We start from the raw sequence: 23577 nt of genomic DNA on the forward strand, positions 1-23577 counted from the left end.
TGAAAAGAAATACTGTGGGGGTAAAACAACCAGCCTCCTACTGGCGTGGGGGTCACAACATGGAGAGAGTAGGGAAGAGGAAAAGTAGATCAACAGACAGAGAGAGAGCAGGCCGAGATAGACAGGGAGAGGGGAAGGACAGAGGAAAGAAAGAGGACGAGATGAACAATGGTGAAGAAGAGATGGGTAGGTAGAAGGGGGAGGAGGAAGTGGATGGAAATAGGAAAGGGGAAGAGATGGAATGAAACAATGGGGGAAGGAAGAGATGGAATAAGAAGGGGAAGGAGACAGAGGAGATAGATAGATAGAGAAAGAGCAGGTGGAGGGGAGGGGGATGGGAAGGAGACAGAGGAGATAGATAGCGAAAGAGCAGGTGGAGGGGAGGGGGAGGTGTAGAGAGGCAGAGAGAGAGGTGGAAGCAGATGGACTGAGGGAGCGAGTGATGGACAGAGAAAGGGGCAGGTGGAGGGCGGAAGGTGGAGACGGATTGCAAAAGGAAAGTTGAGGATATGGACATAGTGGAGGGAGAGGAGTGGGACAGAGGCAGAAGGAGCAGATGGGCCAAAGGAAGGATAGGAGGAGATGGAAAAACAGACGGGCAAGAGGGGACGAAGAGAGATTCGGGGTGGTGTAGACGGACTAACATAAGATTGGAAAAATACATACTCAGGCAATAGTGGGTACTCCACTGCGTCTATTATAAAAAGTTAAGGTAAAATGCAAAAAGGAATAAATGCTGTAGATGATAATAAATGCTGTAGATGATAATAAAAGCTGTTTTGTAAATTTATTTATTTTTTTAGGAAATTTGGAGAACATTGTTTGAATATGGTAATTTCACTAACACAAATATGTAACATCCTTTGCAAACTGAAGACCTCTCTTGTTTTCAGAAATCCCATCTAGTACGTAGCCTTCCAAATATATCTCTCATATTCTTTCTCTGTTGACAGATATTTAATTTATGTCAGTGAAATTGATTTAGTGAAGAGTCGAATCTGCAAATAATGTAATCTCCAATACTGAGGAAGACAAGTCATTCTCGGTGAGACAAATTCGAGTAGAAATGCTGCCATAATTTTCGTTTACTGTTTTTATTGTGAACTGGATGACGCATTATCTGGATGTTGAGGTTTATGCCTTTCTCAGCTTTTTCTTAATAAAGTTGTGAATTAGACTTCGTTGTGTATGAATAAAGGATAGTGGTATTAATTTCCACATGGATTATGTTTATTTTGGTATTATAAAATCATAAGGAACATGACTGTCGTACGGTTAGAAGGTGGAACATTCCCTCCCCCTTTACGGTTCTCCCGCCTGACAGTAGAATTTGCTACGTTTCAGTATTTCGCTATGAAGATGAAACTCGTAGCAGGCGTTCATAGAACGGTGCCATCATTTCGAACAATAATCTTCACCTTGGCAATAAATTTATACTGGAAGAGATTTTAAATGCTAAGTAATCGGAAGTGGAAATAGGTAGTAACACACTTCGTAACAGAAAATTTTGTTAGCTGTCCACGGAAGGAGGAGAAGCGAAAATGCAAGGTAGGTTGGAACCAGCTGTTTGTAAGTATAAGAACAGCATTAGCAGGTTCAAGAGACGAAGGTAACCTTCGCAGTGAGCTTTGATCACTAGAAACACTGACTCATAATAATTAAAAAATGCAATGTGCTACCAAAACACTACGTCATCCAATACCCACTGTAAATGCCTCCCTGCGACTCATCTTAGAAGATAGGTTGAAGAGAGAGAATTCAACGTTTAAAGCATTTGTAGGCTAGAGAGAGCTTTTGACAGCGTTGACTGGAAATAAACTCTTTGAAGCTCTGAACGCAAAACGGGCCAAATATAGCGAGCGACGGTTCATTTACAACTTTTACAGAAGCCAGAGTGTAGTTATAGCAGTCGAAGGACACGAAAAGGAAGCAATGGTTGAGAAGGGAGTTGTAGTCTGTACCCGATGCTATTTAGTTTGTACGCTGAGCAAGCTTTAAATCAAAGAAGAATTTAGAAAGGGAATTAAAGCACAGGGAGCAGAAATAAAAACTTTGAATTTCGGCGACGGCACTGTAATTCTGTCAGGCAGCCAAGGCCTTGGAAGAGTACCTGAACGGTATAACAAGCTCCACTACCTCTAATGGGATAACATAGTGAGCTGTACTCCTTACACATGGCTAGTTTCTGGAACTTTCAGAGCCGAATAGGTCTTTCTTCCTTCTGGAGGGGGCATTGTTTTGGTATTAACCTCAACAATGCCCAAGCGGTACTGGTCACATGCATGTGCGTTAGTGAGGGAGTCGTAGCGCGAGTTTCTTAAGGAGCATTTGCGTTGTGCATAGATTGAAAAGTTTGCTAAAGCGATAAAATTATGAGTTTGAAAGCACTAAACGCTCGCCAATCCGGCCCTCGGTAGTCCGGCGTCTCAGTAATCCGGCCCACAAATGTAAATGGCGCACAAAAGTGAATTATCATGCGCCAAAATGTTGTTAGTGAATTACAGTGTTAATCAATGTTATACATATCTGAAACTGCGGTATTATTTACAGTAATCTCTCATGCCTGCTAAAGGGAAACGCTATACGCTACACCTCAAGCAGAAATTCGTAATTTTAGGTAAGCTGACCGAGTTTCTTCGCAGAAAGCCATTGCTTCTGACTGCAATGTTAGACGAGTAACTGTTTGTGACATCAAAAAGTTGTTATTCGATAGTAAACAACCCACAAGAATATTAAAAGAAATTCCATTCCGTAGCTGAATAATAAAGGGAAAAGTGTTGTCAGGCTGCAGAGCTTAGAATATGTTACGATGGGGTACGACTTCTTGTTTTATGTACGTGACATAAACGAATATGATGAGCATGATACGTAATCCATTACGTAGCAAGTGCGCTTGATAATGGCTCACGGTCGAAATTAGCTAACAGCATGATTTTAATAAAGCACACTACAGCCTTCAAGAGACAATGTATTCTTTTATTAAAGGCCAAAGCAGTTGCACTTAAGAAACAATTTGGCGGCAGTAACTTGTTTACAGGAAGCGAGGGTTGGCTATCAAACTGTAGAAAATGGCGTGGCGCTCGGCAACTGACAGTCACCGGGGAGAAGATACTCAGCTAACGAAAAAGACGCAGACGAATTTGTAAACAAGATGCAGAAGACAACAGACGAAGAAGATTTTGCTCGTGCCTTGTACAATGCTGATGAAACCGGACTCTTTTACAAAATGCTTCTTTCAAAAACGTTAGCTGCCACGAACGAGATGGAAGCTAGTGCGTACAACAGTGCATAACATTGATGGCGTCTTATGCCGCAGATGGGAATCATAAACTACCACTCATGGTGATTGGGAAATCCCAACATCCACGTTGTTTCCGGCACAGTGACATAAATACATTACCTCTGGAATACTAGCCTCAGCAGAAAGCGTGGATGGACAGTTAAATATTCTCTCGTTGGTTCCACAGAACATTTGTAAATGCAGTGAGAAAAGAGCTGAAGAAGAAGCTTACATTGGGATTTACCCTTATTATTGATAATGCTCCCAGTCACCCTTTGCCGGCCGCGGTGGTCTAGCGGTTCTATGCGCTCAGTCCGGAACCGCGCGACTGCTACGGTCGCAGGTTCGAATCCTGTCTCGGGCATGGATGTGTGTGATGTCCTTAGGTTAGTTAGGTTTAAGTAGTTCTAAGTTCTAGGGGACTGATGACCACAGATGTTAAGTCCCACAGTGTTCAGAGCCATTTGAACCGGCCATCCTTCCAATGTCACTCTTAAGTCGGATGGTCTACAAGCACTCTTTCCTCCACCCGCTGTGGCAGCCATGATTCAGTCCATGGACCGTGAAATTTTGGAATGAGTTAAATGTAGTTATCCACATGCGGTTCTTCTCTTCTCGCAGAACGAATGTGAAGACTATGCTGAAAGTGTGGAACCCAATCAGCTCACGCGATGTTGTTTCCCAAGCAGCCGAAACTTCGAATAATGAAGAGAATGCTACAGTAGTGAAGGAGTGGGAAACGGTGTGGCCATCCATTGATGCAGAGTTGGTTCCACTACAGAGCGACAGAGATCAGGCAGTGAATTCGGAATCGTCAGTTGCTGATACTTTGTACACTGGCGAGTTCCACAAGCTTCCAGGAGGAGGAGAAATTGGTGAAGAAGATGTTGCTAAGTGGTTGAGTGAGGAATAATGTGGGACAGACCAAATTTGAGCAGATGAAGAAATAATAAAAGCCTTGCAGGGAAGTGTTGAAGAAAGTGATGATGAAGAGGACATAGGAGGAGAGAGCACGAAGATTTTTCACACTGCTGGTGCTGACCATGCACACTCTCCCTGGTGCACATTATGGAACAACTATAACCATTGCGACAGTAAAAAATTCTGTACAACTGTATAATTATGTGCACACTCAAGGACAAAGTTTTCTTTGAAAATGAATGTATCTTAGGATTCAATAAAGTAGAGCGTTATGTTTTTTTAAAAAAACCTTTGGATTTAATGAAGTACATTGAAGACCTAAAGAAAGTGGTACACCTGCCTAATATGGTGTAGAGCTCGCGGAAGTTCCGCAGCATGACGTGGCATGGACTCGACTAATGTCTGAAGTATTGCTGGAGGGAAATGACATCCTGAATCCTGCAGGGCTGTCCATAAATCCGTAAGACTATTAAAGGATGGAGATCTCTTCTGAACAGCACGTTGCAAGGTATTCCAGATATGCTCCAGTGTGTTTACGTCTAGGGATTTTAGTGGCGAGCGGAAGTATCTAAATTCAGAAGAGAGTTCCTGGAGCCATTCTGCAGCAATTCTGGACGTGTGGGGTCTCGCACTGTCCTGCTGGAATTGCCCAAGTCCGTCGCAATGCACAGTGGACATGAATGGATGGAGGTGATCAAACAGGGCGCTTACGTACTTGTCACCTTTCAGAGACGTATCAGGGGTCCCATATCAATTCAGCTGCAACGCCCCACACCATTACAGAACCTCCACGAGCTTTAACAGTCCTCTGCTGACATGTAGGCTCCATGGATTCATGAGGTTGTCTCCATACTCCTACACGTCCATCGGCTCGATACAATTTGAAACGAGACTCGTCTGACCAGGTTATATCTCTCCAACCATCAACAGTCCAATGTCGGTGTTGACGGGCCCTGGCGAGGAATAAAGCTTTGTGTCGTGCAGGCATCAAGAGTACACGAGTGGGCCTTCGGCTCCGAAAGAGTATATCGATGATGTTTCGTTGAATGGTTCGCACGGTGACACTTTTTGATGGCCCAACATTGAAATCTGCAATAATTTGCGGAAACATTGCACTTCTGTCACGATGAACGATTCTCTTCAGTCGTCGTTGATCCCGTTCTTGCAAGATCTTTTTCCGGCCGCAGCAATGTCGGAGATTTGGTGTTTTACCAGTTTCCTGGTATTCACAGTACACTCGTGAAATGGTCGTGCGGGGAAAATCGTCACTTCATCGCTACCTCGGAGATGCTACGTCTCATCGCACGTGCGCCGACTATAACACCACGTTCATACGCGCTTAAATCTTGATAATCTGCCATTGTAGCAGCTGTAACCGATCTAACAACTGCGCCAGACTTTTGTTCTCTTGTACAGACGATGCCGAACTCAACACCGTATTCTGCCTATTTACATATTTCTGTATTTGAATACGCTTGCATATACCAGTTTGTTTGGTGCGCTAGTGTATATCGCCCTTACGCTTAAAATAAATTTCAGACACGCTCAATAATCCAGCACAATCCGGCACCCATATGTGCAACGAATGGCCGGATTCATGGGAGCCTAGTGTATTACCACGCTTAGAAGGTAAAAGGAATTAATGATTCAGTTTATTCGTGGAAAGGCGTTCGCATTTAATATATCAAATTTGTGGAAGAAAAAGTTTCGTCGTTGTTGGTCAGAAACTTCCGTTGGCGTAATGTATTATCATTCGAACGATTACAAATATGCTTCAGTGAAGGGAAATGACGCTATAAATTAATACGGAAATGCAGTGCAGCAATGGCAACTTCAGCGCGAAAGTAAAAGAAGCATAGTTGTAGTGAGTGTTGTATAGCGGAGACATTGTGCGGAAGCGTATTTCGTGCCAAAACGTTCATGAAACGAAGTACTTTCTTTCAAAGTGACAATTTTACTTTTAAACAGAGAAAATTTAATATTGGTGAAGTAAAAGAGAAACGTATTCCACTGTGATTCATTTAGCAACGAAGTGTGTTCTCTCTGTGAAACATCACATGCAAGTGTCTGATACCTGCAAGCATTACTCGTAATACAGAGGGAAGTGCGGGAGTTTTCCAGCTGAATGGATGCTTGAAGTTACAGTGAAATCCAGACCATTAGCTGCTTACAGCCGTTGATAAACATCAAAGGGAATATTTGAAAATACGTGCACCCACCGGGACTCGAACCAGGGATCTTCTGCTTTAATGACAGACGCTCTATCCGACTGAGCGATATTCTTTTTTTTTCTGCCGTTCGTTGCATTTGTTGGGGGTGGACGTCTTCAGACACCCGTTGAAGTTCACCGTTGATCTATCCACTCACTTTTTTTTTAATTACAGAGGGCAGCTACCACTCTGACCGAACACGCTGAGCTACAGTGCCGGCTGCCATCGAGGACACAGAGGACAGTGCGATTGCAGGGACGTATCTCTGGCACGCTCCCCTGAAACTCACATTTACATTCACTGCTTTTGTAGTGCCCCTGCCTATTATACTCATTACTCGCGGCGGTTAATCTACCGATTCCCTCAAGAGTTTGAGTAATGTGAGTGCATCCGCATTGAAGAAGATCATTGGCCGGTAAGCTTTATCTATATGAAGACGGTATCTGTTCTTTCAGATATGTCCGAAAGAACAGATACCACATTCATATATGAATGGATGGAGTCTTGAAAAGAGGTTATAATATACATCAGTGAAAGTTAGAAAGGGTACTGGGACGTAGTCGGGAATTATATTACGAAATAGGGCATTAAAAGTAGATGCGTTTTGCTATTTGGGCAGAAACGTAACTGATGATGGAAGAAGAAGAGAGAATTTAAATCCACAATAGCTGTAGGACAAAAGCATTTTCAAGAAGAGATATTTGGTAACACCTGATATAAAATAACGTGCTAAGAAGTCTTTTGGGAAGGTATTTGTGTCGAGGGCAGACGTTTACGGAAGCTAATCGGAGACCATAAGCAAATCCGGCAAGATGAGACTGGAAGCTTGTGAAATACGCTGCTACAGGAGCTGTTGAAGATCAGATGGGTAGATCGAATAATTAATAAGGTGATATTGAACCAAACTAGGGAAAACGGAAACTTACTGTGCAACATAATAAAACGAGGGATTTTGTTTATAGGCCTCATCTTGAAGCATGAATACTCGTCGTGGAGAACTGCATCAAACCAGTCAACGGACTGAAGAACGGCCTTTTTGATGATAGAATACCAAAGCGTAGATGTACTGGATAATATATCCGTTTAATATACGAGTCTTTTGTACGGTGGCTTGGTTTTAAGCTGCAAGCTGAGTCTAGCAGGTATCGCAAAATATTAGGGTGCCCTCTAAAGTAATAAATTGGGAATTTTACGACTACTAAATAGAACACGAATCACAATTAGTTTGATTTACACCGACAAAATTACTGACCAAAAATACGAGAAACTTCGGCAACATTAACGTAATAAAGGCTTGGCGTATCTGAGGTAAGGATAGGGGAGAAATATGGTAATAACTGTGCAACTGAACGAATTGTAATCGAGAAGTGTCCTGTGATTGTTGTGAAGTTAATGGAAGACACGTAGTACTATAGAAGCAAATACGTCACACATTTGTCGTAGTAGTTACTTTAAAAGACAAGTCTTCTGGGTGACATCTGAAGTAATCGGTTAAAATAAAATTATCTGGTTGAACCTACACATCGTCTCGCGGCGGCGGCTCGACATCGTCAAAGTACTGGAGGTGGAGGCTGAAGTGGCTGGAGAATCAGTCGTTGGCGGAACCAACGACCCTCGCCAGGGGCTAAGTGCAGATCAGCTCGAAATGTTTCTAAGTCCCAGGTTTATAAACTCAGGCAGTTCGACCATCTGGGACAGTTAACGGCGGCTCTCAGCGTAGACGTCTGGCGGTGGAGGCTCATAAAGATCGAGTTCGATTTGGAGTTGGAGACGAAGTGATTTCTGATCGAATGTTTACGTACCTTGAACTGCCGAGTTTTGCGTCTCTTACTAAATTCAGTTTAGCAGGGCTCCCGATCTTCCGAGCGCCAACGATAAAAATGATCCTCAGAAAACACTTGTCCCCCTTCCTCTAGCTCGTTAACCAATGACATCCGTCTTGCCATTTTCCGCTGAAAAATGTCGCTTCACTCTGTATCTCTCGCTGCGGCCAGTGAGGTGGTCGCGTCATCACTGCCCCATTCTTTTCTGTAACCTGTAGTTTACTTACGCAAACCAATGCTGGCACTTCTTCCATTGTGTCAAAATTTGTTTTTTGCAGAGTCAGTACGCTCAGCGGTGTCTAACATTTTCAGAGGGCCTAAACTATGGCACAGAAATTCGTCTTCCATATGTTTATCTCTGGCCTTCATGGCTTTCTGGTGAAACTGTCTACACTTGAGTACAGTATACTAAGGTGACAGAAGTCTTTGGATACCTCCTTATACTGTGTCGGACCTCCTTTTTGCCGGCGCAGTGCAGCAACGCGACCTGGCATTGACTCAACACGTCGTTGGAAGAAATTGAGCCACGTTGCCACTATAGGTGTCCACAATTGCGAAAGTGTTGCCGGTGCAGGATTGAGTTCACAAACTGACCCCTCGATTATGTCCCGCATATGTTCGGTCTGATTCATGCTGGACGATCTGTGTGGCCAAATCATTTGTTCTAACAGTCCAGCCAAAGTTCTTCAAACCAATCACGAACAGTTTTGGCCCAGTGACATCGCTGTTCGGGAACATGAAGTCCATGAATGACGGCAAATGGTCTCCAAGTAACCGAACATAAACGTTTCCAGTCACCGATCGGTTCAGTTGGACCAGGGGACCCATTCCATTCCATAAAGACTTACCGCAAACCATTATGGAGCCACCAACAGTTTGCACAGTGCCTTGTTGACAACTGTTTTCGTTAGGAAATCACGATTTAAGATTGCGTTATTCAGTTACTGACAATCGTAGCACCGCTGTTTATAATATTCCCCAGTGTCAATTAAATATTTCGTTCAAATGGGTCTTTCGTTATGAATTTGCATCCGTTAAGTGACTGTTTCCTCAAACACAGTCGCGCAACACTGTGTTCAGAAACAGAAGTTGTGGAGATCAGAATATATATAACAGCTTTAACGAGGACAGTGGTTACACTCTTGGTGATGTATGAATAGGTGCTTGATGTTGAAAGACAACAGAGAAATTATCTGAGTCACATACTGTCTAATGAAACCCAGTGTCCTTCATCCTCTGCACCTAAGGGCGTACTGAAAGCTCATGGCGATGACGATGAAAGCAGTTGTAAATAGCTCGAGGCTGAATACAAATCCGATGTTACAGGAACTCCATGATGGATTGATTCAAGAATGTTTCCGCCAAAAAATGCACTGTCGTACTAAATTTTCATGTCATTAGTAACTTTGAATTGTCTATAAATAATGATTTACATCTATTTTTCGTACACTTTGGCACTGTTTGTGACCATTAATGATTTTTTGCTGAATGTGGACAGTTTCTAAACGTTTGAGATATACCAAATAGTTACAGGTCCGTATATAAGGTCGATATTCATAACTACAGCAATATGACCAACTTGCTCCAAAATGTACAGCACACAATGAGGAGAATGGGCGCAGAGGAAGAGGATACACCTGTGAGCCGCGGAAAAAATTGCTGTTTTGAAGAGCGCGCCGCAGCATGTAGTGTGAAGCAGTCGCCCTCCGTTTCTGACGGAGGCGCCGCTGTGGCAATCGCAGCTTTGGTGTCTCCCTCTGGTGGGAAAGGGGAAAGGTTGCCTGTTCACGTGCATTGAAGGGTGACTATGGGCTCGCCAGTCACTCCCGTACTTTCTACCCCTCTGCCGGCGTGCCCCAAGGTTCTGTCCTTTCCCCTCTCCTCTATCTCCTGTACACTGCTATTATGCCCAAACCTCCCCCTCCTGTTCATCTTCTCCAGTTCGCTGATGACACCGCCTTCCTAGCCCTTTATCCTACCCTTCAACGGTCCCAACGTACCCTTCAAACCCACCTTGACCAATTCACCGATTGGTGCATCCAGTGGTTCCTCCGTGTTAATCCCTCCAAGACCCAGGCGATCATCATAGGCCGCACCACCCGCTCCTTCCACCTCCATGATTTCTACCTCACCATGTATGGCCGTCCTATCCACCTCACTCCTACCCTCAAATACCTTGGCCTCACCCTCGACCGCCACCTCACCTGGACTCCCCAACTGCTTACCATCCAAAACAAAGCTCACAACTGCCTCCGCCTCCTGAAACTCCTGTCCGGCCGGACGTGGGGTCTGCATCCTTCCACCATCCTCCACAACTACAAATCCATTATCCGCCCCATCCTTTGTTATGCCAGCCTCGCTTGGATTTCCGCCCCTCCCCGGTTCTATAACGCCCTCCAAATCCTCGAACGCCATGCACTCTGCCTCGCCTTCCGCATCCGCCTTCTGTCCCCCACGCGCATCCTCTATGACTTCATCCCCTTCCCCCACCTTCTCCTTTTCCTTGAACACATCCGCACACTATATATTGTCCACTGCCTTGATCCCCCTCACCCCCTGGTGTCTCCCTTCCTCTCCACTCCCAACCAGTTGCCGCGCCTTTACCGTTGTGTCCCTCCCTCTCTCCATCTCCACACCATCCATCTCCTTTCCCCAACACAACTTCCACCATCTACCACTCCCAGATGATGAGCTTCGCCCTGACATCTACCCTTCCTACCAACTCTAACCCCCTCTTCCTGCCTCCTCCTCAGGGCTCCCTCTCCTCCCCCTCCCTCCTTCTGAGCGGATTTCCCCTCCTACTCCCCCTCCACCTCTTGTGCCTTCTTTCAGTGTCTCTGCGCTCCCTCCTGCCCTGTCTTCCCTTTTCCTCTCCCGCCCCATGTGTCTCCTGCCTCTTCGTGAACCCACGGTTGCCCCTCCTCTCTTCATCCCGCCGCTTCCCCAGCTGCCCCATGCTCTCCCCTCCTTTTCCATCCTCTCTGACCTTTCCCTCGGCAGGTCCCACCTGGTAGTTTTATTCTTCGTCGTGTGTGCTCCAAGTGGGTTTTAAGTGTGTTGTTTCGGAGTGTTTTTAATACTGTGGCCAACTTTTAACCTGTGCATGCCCATCCAGTGTCTTCTCTGTGTTTTAAGAATCGCCAACTGTGTTTTTTAACTTTCTGGTAACTTTTTAAACTGTCCCCAATGAACGTCTACATGTCAGTGTATTTTTACCTCCATTTTCTCCCCTTACTCTGTTTTATGCTCCCCTTTTTTACCTCCTTATGTATGTATTATTTTATTCTTGTTTTAGTTGGCATGTCACTCGGCTGAAGAGCGGCGGATTGTGCTGCTGACAGCCCTCCCCTGCCCATATGGGGCAGGGGAATGAAATCACAATAAAGAAAAAAAAAAACTCGCCAGTCGGTCAGTCTGGGTCAGTCTCTCGTCCCCAGCTTGCTAGTCTGTCTCTAGTCCGCATTTGTTAGGCAGTTAGTGTCTGTCTGTCGTTTGGAGTGCTAGTGTGTCTGGCGTTCGGATCAACCTTTAAAGCCGGCAAAATGAGAGTCTTTCCACACCGCTAGTAGGAGAGCTCAGCGAGTGGTCGCCCGGTCGGGGCTTAGTTCGTGCATCTGAGTCAGCGCGTTAGGCCGCCAGTCTGCTCGAGTTTGCTCAGGCAATGGTCATTGGCGGTTGGGTCGATCGGTTGGTCGGTCGCGCACTGAGACACAAGATGGCTTGTCCGTCTTGAGCGTCGGCGCATGTGAGGTCGCCACGTGAGTCCAGTGGGCCGCGGCGTATAGCGAGGGGTAGTGACTTCGCGGCCGACACGAGAGCAACAATAGTCAACCCACGACATCAGTCTGGCCGGTGCGAGCTGCGACGCCGTGAGACGGGAGATCGGCGCGCCTTACTGCGTCCGTTGAAGCGGCTGCCAGCGGACTGTTCGGGAGAGCGATTTGGGGGTACTGCCCCAGGTCTTCTCGAGAAATCGCAGTTTATTAGCAGTTAAGTGATTGGTGATATGTTGTTTAATTTATTCTTGTTAAATTCTACTTGTTTTCTTGGTGAGGCCACCAGCCGTTTTGCTTTGGGCTCGTCCCACCATTCTTCTCCGTTTGCCCACTCGCGGGAAGGTGGATGTTTATAAATTGGGTGGTCCGTTTTTCCCTTGTGGAGTAGGGGCGGGTTAGAGCAACCTGCGGTTCGGGTTGTTCGGTAATCTCCTTATCAATCTACCGTACGTTAGTAGCTGCCTCTGTCATGTTTGTCGGATTTGGTGTGTTAACGAAGTTATTGCTTGGAGTGTAACGGCCTAATATCTGAAATATGTTTTGTTCTTTGGAAACTTTGATATTATTGCCTATGACCTTGAGAGGCGGTATCTGTGTACTGTAGAGCATCTTAACTATTGCTTGGCCGACCTCGTAGAATTTTATATAAGATTGCATTACATAACCTTTTATTTAAATGATCATTTTAGTATATAAAGTTGCCACCCTTTCACCGTAAGACTTTTCTTAGAAGTTAAAATCAAGTTACACCTTCGGTAGCAAGGTTAATATTTTAATTGTTAGTGTTTTGTACCATTTCCATCCCTCCTACGGGGGTGCATAGTTTGTGTGCTAGTGTAAATTGTTAAAACTCTTAGTTTAAAGTTATCTGGTGTGTTGCAGATTTGCACCAGTGTAGTCTTTCAGAGGCTGTTGTGAGTGGTCGTAACTACGGCCGTGTCAAAAGGGAGCGGCAAGGTTCTCTGCCCTAAAGCTCATACAGTCAAAACTTGTTTCTTTCTGCCTCTGAATAAATTGTAACTTTAATATTTAGAGGGTGCTTTCTGATTATAATTTTAAATCTTTTTCTTTTAAAAAATGCTTTTAGGCACTATTAAAGTGAATAAAATTCCCATTTGTTAAAAGGAATTTGGTTATGATTTCATCAGTTACTCCTTGGCAACTACTTCCATGCTTACATAGTAGGATTAAATGTGTTAATGTTCTTGATGAATCGCTAGTAAATAAAATAAATTCTTAAGAATATTTTTCGAAAATAAATCACGGTTCAACCTGGTGGAATATTTTGAAAATATAGTTTGAGAACGTTTATTCTTTGTACAGTAATTTCCGAGTAAATTATTATGTTGTAGACAAGCCTCTGTAATGATGAAAAGCTCAAAATAATAATAATAATGACAGCAAAGGTTGTCCGCAAGAGGACTATTATGGATGAACTTGTACCACAACACTTGGACTCTATTAAAGTTAAGTAGCAGCTATCTGTTCATGTAAATACAGAACTGTGTTAACCCACGCGTGCATTTGTATTCTAGAAAGAGGATACCAGCCACTCGTAACAACATCCTTTTCCTTGCTTCCCAACGGTACAAGCCCCTTCAGTGGCGACGAGGATGGGATACTGTAGCGACGAGGACACTACAAATGTATTAGTGTATCACAATGTGCACTTCTCGGTGAGTAAATACGCAATTCCGCAATTCTCATGGAATCTCGGATGAATGTTGGCTACGAATGTAAAAACGTGGAATTATTATATAGTGCTCTTCTGGTAATTAGAAGAGCCATGTTTGATATTCGGGAATTCTGTGCCTATGTTTATGCAATAATTTCGGAGCCTAAAATGAAATGACCGTATGGTAATACTAGCCCGCCCGGTTAGCCGTCCCGTCTAACGCACGAATTTCCGGACTGAGAGGGAGCGCCTGGTCCCCGGTGCGAATCCTCTCGGCGGACTTGTGTCGAAGTCCGGTGAGCCGACCAGTCTGTGGGAGGTTTTCAGGTGGTTCTCATCTGTCTCGGCGAATGCGGGGTGTTTCTCCTTATTCCACCTCAGCTACGCTACGTCGGCGATTGCTGCGCAAACAAGTTCTCCACGTACGCGTACACCACCATTACTCTACATCGCAAACATAGGGGTTACACTCGTCTGGTGTGAGACGTTCCCTGGGGGGGTCCACCGGGGGCCGACCCGCACAATAACCCTGGGTTTGGTGTGGAGACGCAGAGGGGTGAAGTGGACTGCGGTAGTCGTCGTGGGGTTTTGGACCACTGCGGCTGTGGCGGGGACGGAGCCTCTCCGTTGTTTCTAGGCCCCCGGTTAACATACAATACAATACAATACAATGGTAATACTGGTCAATGCTGAATCAGCGCTTCGCATTGTGGCTTCCAAGCAAAGTACTGTAAAAAACGCAGGGGCTGGTATTTATTGTCTGTTCCCTTATTAGTGCGAGAAGGAAATTTAAGTACATGATAGTACCTATGATAAGATACTGAACAGTTTTCTAAAATATAGCCGGCCGCGGTGGTCTAGCGGTTCTAGGCGCGCAGTCCGGAACCGCGCGACTGCTACGGTCGCAGGTACGAATTCTCCCTCGGGCATGGATGTGTGTGATGTCCTTAGGTTAGTTAGGTTTAAGTAGTTCTAAGTTCTAGGGGACTGATGACCACAGATGTTAAGTCCCATAGTGCTCAGAGCCATTTGAACCATCTAAAATATATTTTATGTGATCATTTAATGCAAAACTTTCTAGTTCATCCCAACAAAGACTGTGAGAGAGTAATAAATACGCGAGAAATAATTGATGAGTAAGGAAAGCTCAAAACATTTTAATCAAACTATTGCACTATATTGAAATACTATTCGAAGTTAATAATAAGTCTATTATTAAGAGTAGTTTGAAAGTAACTTAATTGTGGTAGTACTAATCAGCAAACATCCAAGAAAAATCCTTAAATCTTGTTCATTACATTACCTTATGTGAAAAATGTGTGCCAATGCACGTGTACTTGTGCTGAGAGAAAATATACGTAAAAAAGCTTATATTACATTATAATTTTAAACGTTCTTTAGTTAACATCCAACGTGATTATTTTTGTTATCGTTAACGTGAGTGATTTTTCTTGTTAATTAGTATCCCACAACTAAGGACAAAATCAATAACGTATTGAAAGGATGATCCAATCAAATAGTTTTCTTACAAAACAGCTATTGCAAAAAATTAGTTTCTTACTGAAATTTTGAGTTTAAAGATGATGTGTATCTTGTTCGCTAAAATGAATTTCGGATTTGGACGGGCGGCCGTAATAGTTAATTGTTATAAATCGAAACAAAACTTTACCTAATTTAAAAGAAATATTGCGCTGTCCACAAATTTTTGTATATGATTATGCTATGTTTCGATTGCCTACCACTGGCACGTTCAAAAGTTAGTAAAATAACAGCACACAACTTTTAGAATTGTGAGGAGGTGTGATAAATATTTTTACAGATTTGATTGTCTTTATGATCATGGATTTTTTTTGGCACATTTAATAGGAAATATTGTCCGGAATCCGTTAGTGGCCTTAACAAGTGTTTTATCTCAGAGAGCAAATCTTTTTAACTATTTCGTTTTGGATGTATGGAGTATCATGTTGACGGTGATTCGCTGATCACTCTGCACTGCTACTACTACTGCTACTAGTACTACTACTATCCTTGAGCTACAATGTGTGTCTGAGAAGGTCGGCGGGTGGCCTCAGAAAATAAAGACAGCAAGAGTTACGAACTAAACACCTTTGCAACATGTGCCTGACATCGTTTGCAGAGCCGCTGGGAACTGTCAGGAAACACTTGTTGTAGAATCGCTTGAAGCATTGAGCCATGCGTTGTTGGATACCGGCATCATTACGCGAGTAGAGACCTAGCGCTACCGGTACGATTCGGAGCCCAAGTGACGGTCAATGACACGATCTTCATCGCCTTTCCCTCCCCCCAAGATTACCTTTTTCGACAGAAAGGGCTTGACTAATTACGAATTTCCACTCGAGGCAGGTGAGTAATACGATGACCAGCATGACACATTGGTCTCCAGATCGTATTGGCAGTACCAAGTCTCATCTCCTGTAGAGGTGCTGACATTTTAAAAAAAAAAAAAAAAAAAAAAAAAAAAAAGCTTATCTCGGTGCTTTGAGCGATTCCACAAGAGGTGTTTGCTGGAAGTTCTCAAGAGCCTCACAACCGATGTGAGAAGTCTGTTATACGAGGGCTGCCAGGAAACCAATGCACCGCATTTTTTTCTTCAACAATTTCTTATTGAACGTAATGAAAACTACACACACGAAAGAACAGTGTTTTATCTACACACCCTATTTTTCCACGTGATCTCCACCCCGTACTATGGCCTTCCTCCAGAGCGAAACAAGGACGTGTATGCTCTGTCAGTACCAATCCTTGTCCTGGTGGCGGAGCCAGTGCTTCACTGTGTGAATCATCTCCTCATCGTCCTCAAAATGTCTTCCACCAATGGCATCCTTTAATGGCCCAAACAAGTGGAAGTCCGAGGGGGCTAGGTCAGGTGTTGTCAGGTGTGACCGCCATGGATGGTCTCTCGGACCTAATGCATATCGTGGAGCTCTGACGAACCGCCTTCTGATGACCTCACCCTCCGTGCCCAGCGACTAACTCTACTTCTGTCGACAGAAGATGCTCAATAGACTTTGCACATGCATTTGTGAATATTCCCCACAGTCTCTTTCTCTGCAGTGAGAAATTTAATGACGGCACGTTGCTTGTAACATACTTCACCTACAGACGTCATTTTGAATCTATCCTGCAACTACGCTATCTGTCGGAAGTGACGGAACTTTGCGCGCTCATTCAGGAGACTTCAAATAATTCATACATAATATTTCGCATTCGTAGCATTGTTTTCGACTAAGAAAAGAAATGCGGTGCATTTATTTTCTGTGTAACCCTTGTAGTTAATTTTAAACGCGAACATTTTTAGGTTAGGCTTTACCGTGACTGTTATTGACATTAAATGAAACATCAAGTTTACTGTTACCAGTCATCGCTTTATTTATTTCCACGACGCGTTTCAAAGGTTTAAACCTCCATCATCGGATGGATTTACATTAGTTAGTATGACATTTGTGTGTGTGTTGTGTTACGATTTTGGAGGAACTTGTGGCACTGCCTAGTGGAGAAACAAGACTATATCAGAACATGGTTTAGGATTACTTTTGACAAAAAATTAAACTGATATCTAATGGTAAACATAAAATAAGTAAACTAGAGTACCTTGTGTTACGACAGCGAAAGGAACCTGTGACCACTGGAGGTACTCTAGTTTACTTGTTTTATGTAAAAGTCTTTTGTTTCTTACTGTTGTTTCCTTTATTTTCTGACACGATTTATCGAATGTTTCAGATGCACCTTGTATTTGGCATACATACAGCACCTAGTCATGCCAGCGGGAAAAAAACTAAGAAAACCTCACCAGAGACCAGACCTCGACTTTCCGGATTGTTTACTTGACAATGGAAAGGGAATATTTGTTTCGCACAGCTGAGTGACTCCGAGGACTATCTGTAACATTCTGTCTCGTAATTCGCAAGTGTCTTTTTCAGTGTACAGTTTCCTAATGCAAATGAGCTATTTTCTTTCTCCGTGAAGATATCAGATTAAATTTTAGAGCTACGTAATAGTCTGTTAGCTCGTTTAAGGATTTCTTCTATCTTCTGCTCTCATAGTTAAAACGATATCACCTATTCATTAGTCACAGAGCTTAAGACAGTCACTTTCATTCAAATACGAGGAAAGTACCTAGATGATTTTCCTTTGTTGGTGATACTTCTTTCCGTCTGTCTCCTTCAAATGGTTTATGATTTATATTGAATTTCCAGTATCTAATTAACCCTTACAATTATTACATTATAGTTAACATACTAACCTTGAGTTCTATTTCTCCTCGTTCTTCCAAATGGAAGAATCCAAATGTGTCCAGCAGCTTCTTCGTGTCAGAACTAACGTGTATTTTCAGAGCTGAAAAAGACCCAAAAATAACTGAAATCATATAAATTGTACAGATTATTTTTGATAATTGGTAATACGTGTGCCTTCCTAGAGCATCAGAGTTATAACTAAATATGTAAAGTTAGAAACCAATCAAAATAACACGAGAAATAGAATTTATAACTGGACATTGTTTAATTTGACAGAAGATGTGAAAAATAGAAACAATAAATCAGTTAAAGTTAAGCAGTACAGAGCCACTGGTAAATGCTTGTGCTTGTTTCACCATTACTATTCAAAGCCAAATAATTTTCCGTTCTTCATCAAAAAAGTGTAGTCAAAGTAATGTTTAAAATAAGTTAAAGCTACAGTAGGCTCTTATTGCAAATGTATTTGATTCTTAAAATGTTCTGCGATTTCATTTTACGCCGGCCGGTGTGGCCGAGCGGTTCTAGGCACTTCATTCTGGAACCGCGCGACCGCTACGGTCGCAGGTTCGAATCCTGCCTCGGGCTTGGATGTGTGTGGTGTCCTTAGGATAGTTAGGTTTAAGTAGTTCTAAGTTCTAGGGGACTGATGACCTCAGATTGGTTTCATTTTACTTTTAGTTGTCCATTAACCACTCTGCTTACAGTGAGCTGTCTCGTGATATGTAGCCATTCACGAAGAATATCTGAAATTGATAAGTTCTTGAAGTTTTCCGGCTTATTTCTTCTTCTGATACGAGAGTGCTGCCGGATCGCGTGAACTTTCTGCCACGATATTTCGGCCCAGAGACGTCCGGCCATGTCCAGTTGAGTAGACAACTGCTGAAGAGGCCAGGTGCATTCACGGCTATTATGCCGAATCTCGCTCATGCGATATGTGCTGTCATGCGGCCAACACATTTTCCTACAGCCAACATCGCGATACAGGGGGCGCTGCCATGAACGATTATGCCCTCCCCGGAGCTCCAGGGGCGAGTGTACTTAGGTTCGAACGTTCATGCACTGAGTTCATTTTTGTGTGTTTGCCAGTTGAGTAACATTTACAGACTTTTATAGTGGCCAGGGCCCGTGATGTACTGAATAGTTATTGTGCTGAAGACTGACTGATAATGTAAATCTGCGATATCTGTATACGTTCCAACATTCAAAGATACTGTTAGTGACTGACGCTACCACTACAACAACAAAAGTATGTCTTATTTTTATTGTTTTATATCAGTTGTAGAATAAATTAATATCTGAACTCTCCGTTCATTAACATCGTCTGTTCCTCGCTCCTGTATCCACAAAAGAAACACATAGCGTGTAACGAAGGTATAACATGAACAACATCTGTACAATATATATAAGTGAGTAAATGTTTTCAAACGTACCGGTGCAGGCCAGAGAAGTTTCCACTCCTCTGGGGATAACATTACCAACCTCCCTGGATCAGTTCCATAGATGTCCAATAACACAGCGTCCCCTAACCTCAGAGCTTCTTATGCCTTTTTGGTCCGCTCTGTTGGCTAGCCAGTATACCGGATTCTTCCCGATCCATGTAAAAATGTAGTCCTGTCTCCAACCGCCGTGCGGGGCTGCTTTTTAGAGACACTGTTGGTGGGGCCAGCGAATTGTGAGTATGTCTGTTGTTTAGACCATGACCAGATGTAAGTCCTGATTCCTTACTGTAGGCTATATTGACGATGGAGACATAGCAATCAACAAGTTTAAATTTGGTTCAAAACGTATTATTGGTGAAAATTCTGTTTTGTTTGCGATTAAATTCCTATATATTACATGAAAGAGTTAATGTGCTTTGTAAGAGCCAGACCACGTGTTATAAACACAGTAGCCTTGATTTAGCTCATTGTCCCTCCTCCCCACACACCAAAGAGTAATAAGCTAATGCATGCAATTTCGTGGGGTGTTACGCCATTGCAGCGTTTAGCATCAGTGAGTGAATTCGATCAGGAGCAACAGATCTTGTAGTTCACGGATGATAAACCCATGTGCTGTTTTCTGATAGACTAAATTCCAGTGATCATTCGATCATTCGGTCACCCTCAGCGATCTTCCAACATACGTTCAGTCGAGTTTCCCATCGGTTTTCCATGTTTTTAATTCTTCATGCCCTTTTTGTTATATTAACCACTAAGAAAGAGCTCATTCTATTGAATAAAACGAGCCGCTATACCACTGGCAACATTTTCATGTATTGAACTTTCATCTTCTGTAATATCAATGACGCTAACGTTACTGGGTGGAATAAACCCCTGTACGTTTGGTAGCATTTCTACGTGTCGAGTTTTTATCAGATTGATTGGGTTTTTATCCCAAGGCTTGGTTTTATTCATATTATATACTCTGTGGCCTTACAACGGTATAGCAAGCAGTAGTTTCATAGATTCCCGCCTCTTGCGGTAGACTGATAGATGTTGTTCAAAATTAATCATGATTCAAAGATTTCCATGCTTCATATCCTGATTTCTGCTAAGAGGACTTTGCTACTAATCAAATTAATGCAGTACATAAGTTATTTCCATAGTTTTATAAGGGCCCCTGTAAAATGAATTCCTGTTCGCGATGTCTTCACTGTGTATTTTGTGGTAACCAAATTTGACTGTAATAAAGGTCTATCTTTACCAGATATGGTCTTCAGACAGACTATACTTTCTCACAGTCTGTGTCTGACCAGTAATTAGCAAAGTGTATTTCCAAAAACTTTTTAGTTTGGGATTTTGTGAGGAATATTGAGTTCAGTTATGAATTTTAAATGCTCAAAGAAACGATCGACGTTGTGTATTCCTACAGAGACAGTTGCGTTTATCCGTTGCGCGCCACAGGTTTTAGTAAATAACTTCAGCAGGGTTTACTCTACAATTCCATCAAAGTTTCGTACGACATTTCACACGCATCGAGCGACGATTCAATTGAGAATTCTAAACGATTGAGCAAAAATCCGTATGATATGGTGAAGAATGTGTTCCCACGAAGTCCGACAACCTACGTCACGGAATTATAGAAAGCTTACGCCCATCTTAACGACCCACATTTTACTTACAGTTTTTTTTAACTAAAGTATGGACCGCGTTTAATTGACAGTGCATACGAATATCGTCTTTCTTAAAACAACACACTTGTTGTACTCTGTTATATTTATTAAAAGAGCATTTAATTCTTGTCATATATTTCACTTTCTTGACTGAGAGCACTAAAATGGTTGTAAAGAATGTCAGTCGCTTGTAGTTGTCATTGCTCTTTTCGGTAACAGTTCGCTCTAGTTGTTTGTTATATATACCAAAGAAATTCCGATACTGCCATGATAATATAAAAACGTACCCCAAAAACTTGGTGCAAGCCCATTATTTTAATAACAGTAGATGTCACTACATGCTTAGCGTAATAGCTCATTTAATGACTGATTTTGTGCCCATACTAGTAGTAGATGTCACATCAAAAACAAATGGAATGTGATTAAAGTATATCACCACCAACAACAATTTGTCGTATGCCTAATTATATTCACTGAAATGCAAGAGGTTTTTGTGTCTTTATTCATATTGATTGCCATTCTCATAATTTTAATTATAAATTATCACTGTTTTTTGCAGTTCACTTACTCATCGCTTGAACAAAAATACTGTTAAACATTGATGAAGCAATGTTTCAAAGCACTATTAGTATTACGAATAAGGAGACGTCCTGTCCCATTCTAATTTCCTTCTAAATACATATGACGTCACATCCATATCAAAATAACGGTAAATAAAGGTGATATTCCATCGAGAAAATGACAAGTTGATTGGAATTCCATTTCTGAACTCAACATTAAAAAGATAGGAAAAAAAATTTTCTCGGCAGTTTTGTAACCAATGAATCGGTATTAGTAGGGTATCCGCCAGTGGCAATGCTCAACCCAGACTGCCGAAGATAACAGACAATGAAGAAATTAACCGGACTGTTTTGATTGTCACACTCCCAAATTTGCAATCGGTTCCCCCTGTATAGAAACGAATCGCGGGGCTATCGTTTCCGTTAGCCACTTCCGTGGCGGCAGGGCCGAACTAATAACGGGGCGTCGCGATCAGTAACTCGCGGTCTTTTGTCAATATGCTAATCCACAGCCCCCGTGGATGGTGCCGTGCTTGGAGCGCATCACCAGCAGGATTCAATTACTACGAACAAAAGCGGATAGAAGTGCATATTAACGAATGCATGCATAAAATATCAGGGGGCGTCACACATATTAAAAATACACGGCCAAATGCGGGTCTAGAGAAACTAATGATATTTGGGAAATTTATTAGCCCCCTCTGATCAAGGAAACGAGGAAACGCCACGGAAATAAACTCTGAGTCGATTTTAATTTACAGGGCCTCATCGCAAAGCCACCTCAAGCTGCAGTACTTTATCAGCAGTAAATAAGACTGACAATAACGCATCATTTTCTATGATTGTGATTAAACGAGGCTAAAGACTGAGTAACTGATTGTTTCGTCGACTTTGATGCTGTCGATATCAGAGATGCTCAAAATGGCTCTGAGCACTATGGGACTTAACTTCTGAGGTCATCAGTCCCCTAGAACTTAGAACTACTTAAACCTAACTAACGTAAGGACAGCACACACATCCAAGCCCGAGGCAGGATTCTAACCTGCGACCGTAGCGGTCGCGCGGTTCCAGACTGTAGCGCCTAGAGCCGCTCGGCCACATCGGCCGGTTCTGAGATGCTGATTCAGCAAATATGTAGATGCAGTTAATTTGACTTGAAAATAGCGTATTCTTTTATGTTTTTGTAAACATTGTCGGATAGTGACTGCTAATAGATGAAGGATTGTGGGCGTTTTATTTCTTGAGAATTTTGTTTGGCTAGACAGGCAATTTTACGACAGACATCAGATCAAAGCGGACCTGTGGCCTCCATTATCTTAACCAAGGATGTAAAGCTAACGCCGGCTGTAGGTATCACAGCGTACGGCGAAGACACTGGACAGGATGAGCGGACGCAATGCTAACGACAGGTCACGCCGTCGTTGGAGTTCTGCACGATATGACGGCCGCTCCCACGTTCCTATGGCGTTTTCCTGCGGTGAGGGCGTTGTAAAGTACAGTAAAGGTCCCGGAAGGCGGAACACAATGAGCCTTGGCTCGAGAATGCAGAGAAGACGGCGCCAGTCTGTCGATTTAATTAATTAATCGTATGGCTAGGGTCCCCCGTCGGGCTGGCCGTTCGCCGGGTGCCGGTCTTTCAATTTGACGCCACTTCGGCGACCGGCAGTCGATGTGGATGATAGGATGATGGTGAGGGCAGCACGACACCCAGTCCCTGGGCGGAGAAAATTCCCCGACCCAGTCGGGAATCGAAACCGGGCCCAGAGGATTGACAAACCGTCACGCTGACCATTCAGCTACCAGGGGGCGGACAGTCTGTCGATAGGAGAGCAACATACTGATGGACACTATGCAGGCTCTGTGAAAGCAACTGGTACTGAGGGGCTCTATGCCCTCGGCAGAATACGGCACACCAGGTGTGAGCATTCCGTAAGTGCAGGGACCGATGACCGTAGCAGTCTGGTCCCTTTAATCCCCCAAACCAA

At 43.3% G+C, this 23577-nt stretch overlaps 1 protein-coding gene across 1 annotated transcript in view; it reads right to left on the bottom strand.

Moving 5' to 3' along the window:
- Positions 1 to 23577, bottom strand: part of LOC126481746 (atrial natriuretic peptide receptor 1-like) — a 398018-nt gene that overhangs the window by 23242 nt on the left and 351199 nt on the right. Inside the window, exon 21 of the mRNA XM_050105700.1 lies at positions 17950 to 18041. Coding sequence (XP_049961657.1) covers positions 17950 to 18041 — 92 coding nt within the window. The remainder of the gene's footprint in view (positions 1 to 17949; positions 18042 to 23577) is intronic.

Source organism: Schistocerca serialis, chromosome 5 (assembly GCF_023864345.2).
Source record: "Schistocerca serialis cubense isolate TAMUIC-IGC-003099 chromosome 5, iqSchSeri2.2, whole genome shotgun sequence".
NCBI lineage: Eukaryota > Metazoa > Arthropoda > Insecta > Orthoptera > Acrididae > Schistocerca > Schistocerca serialis.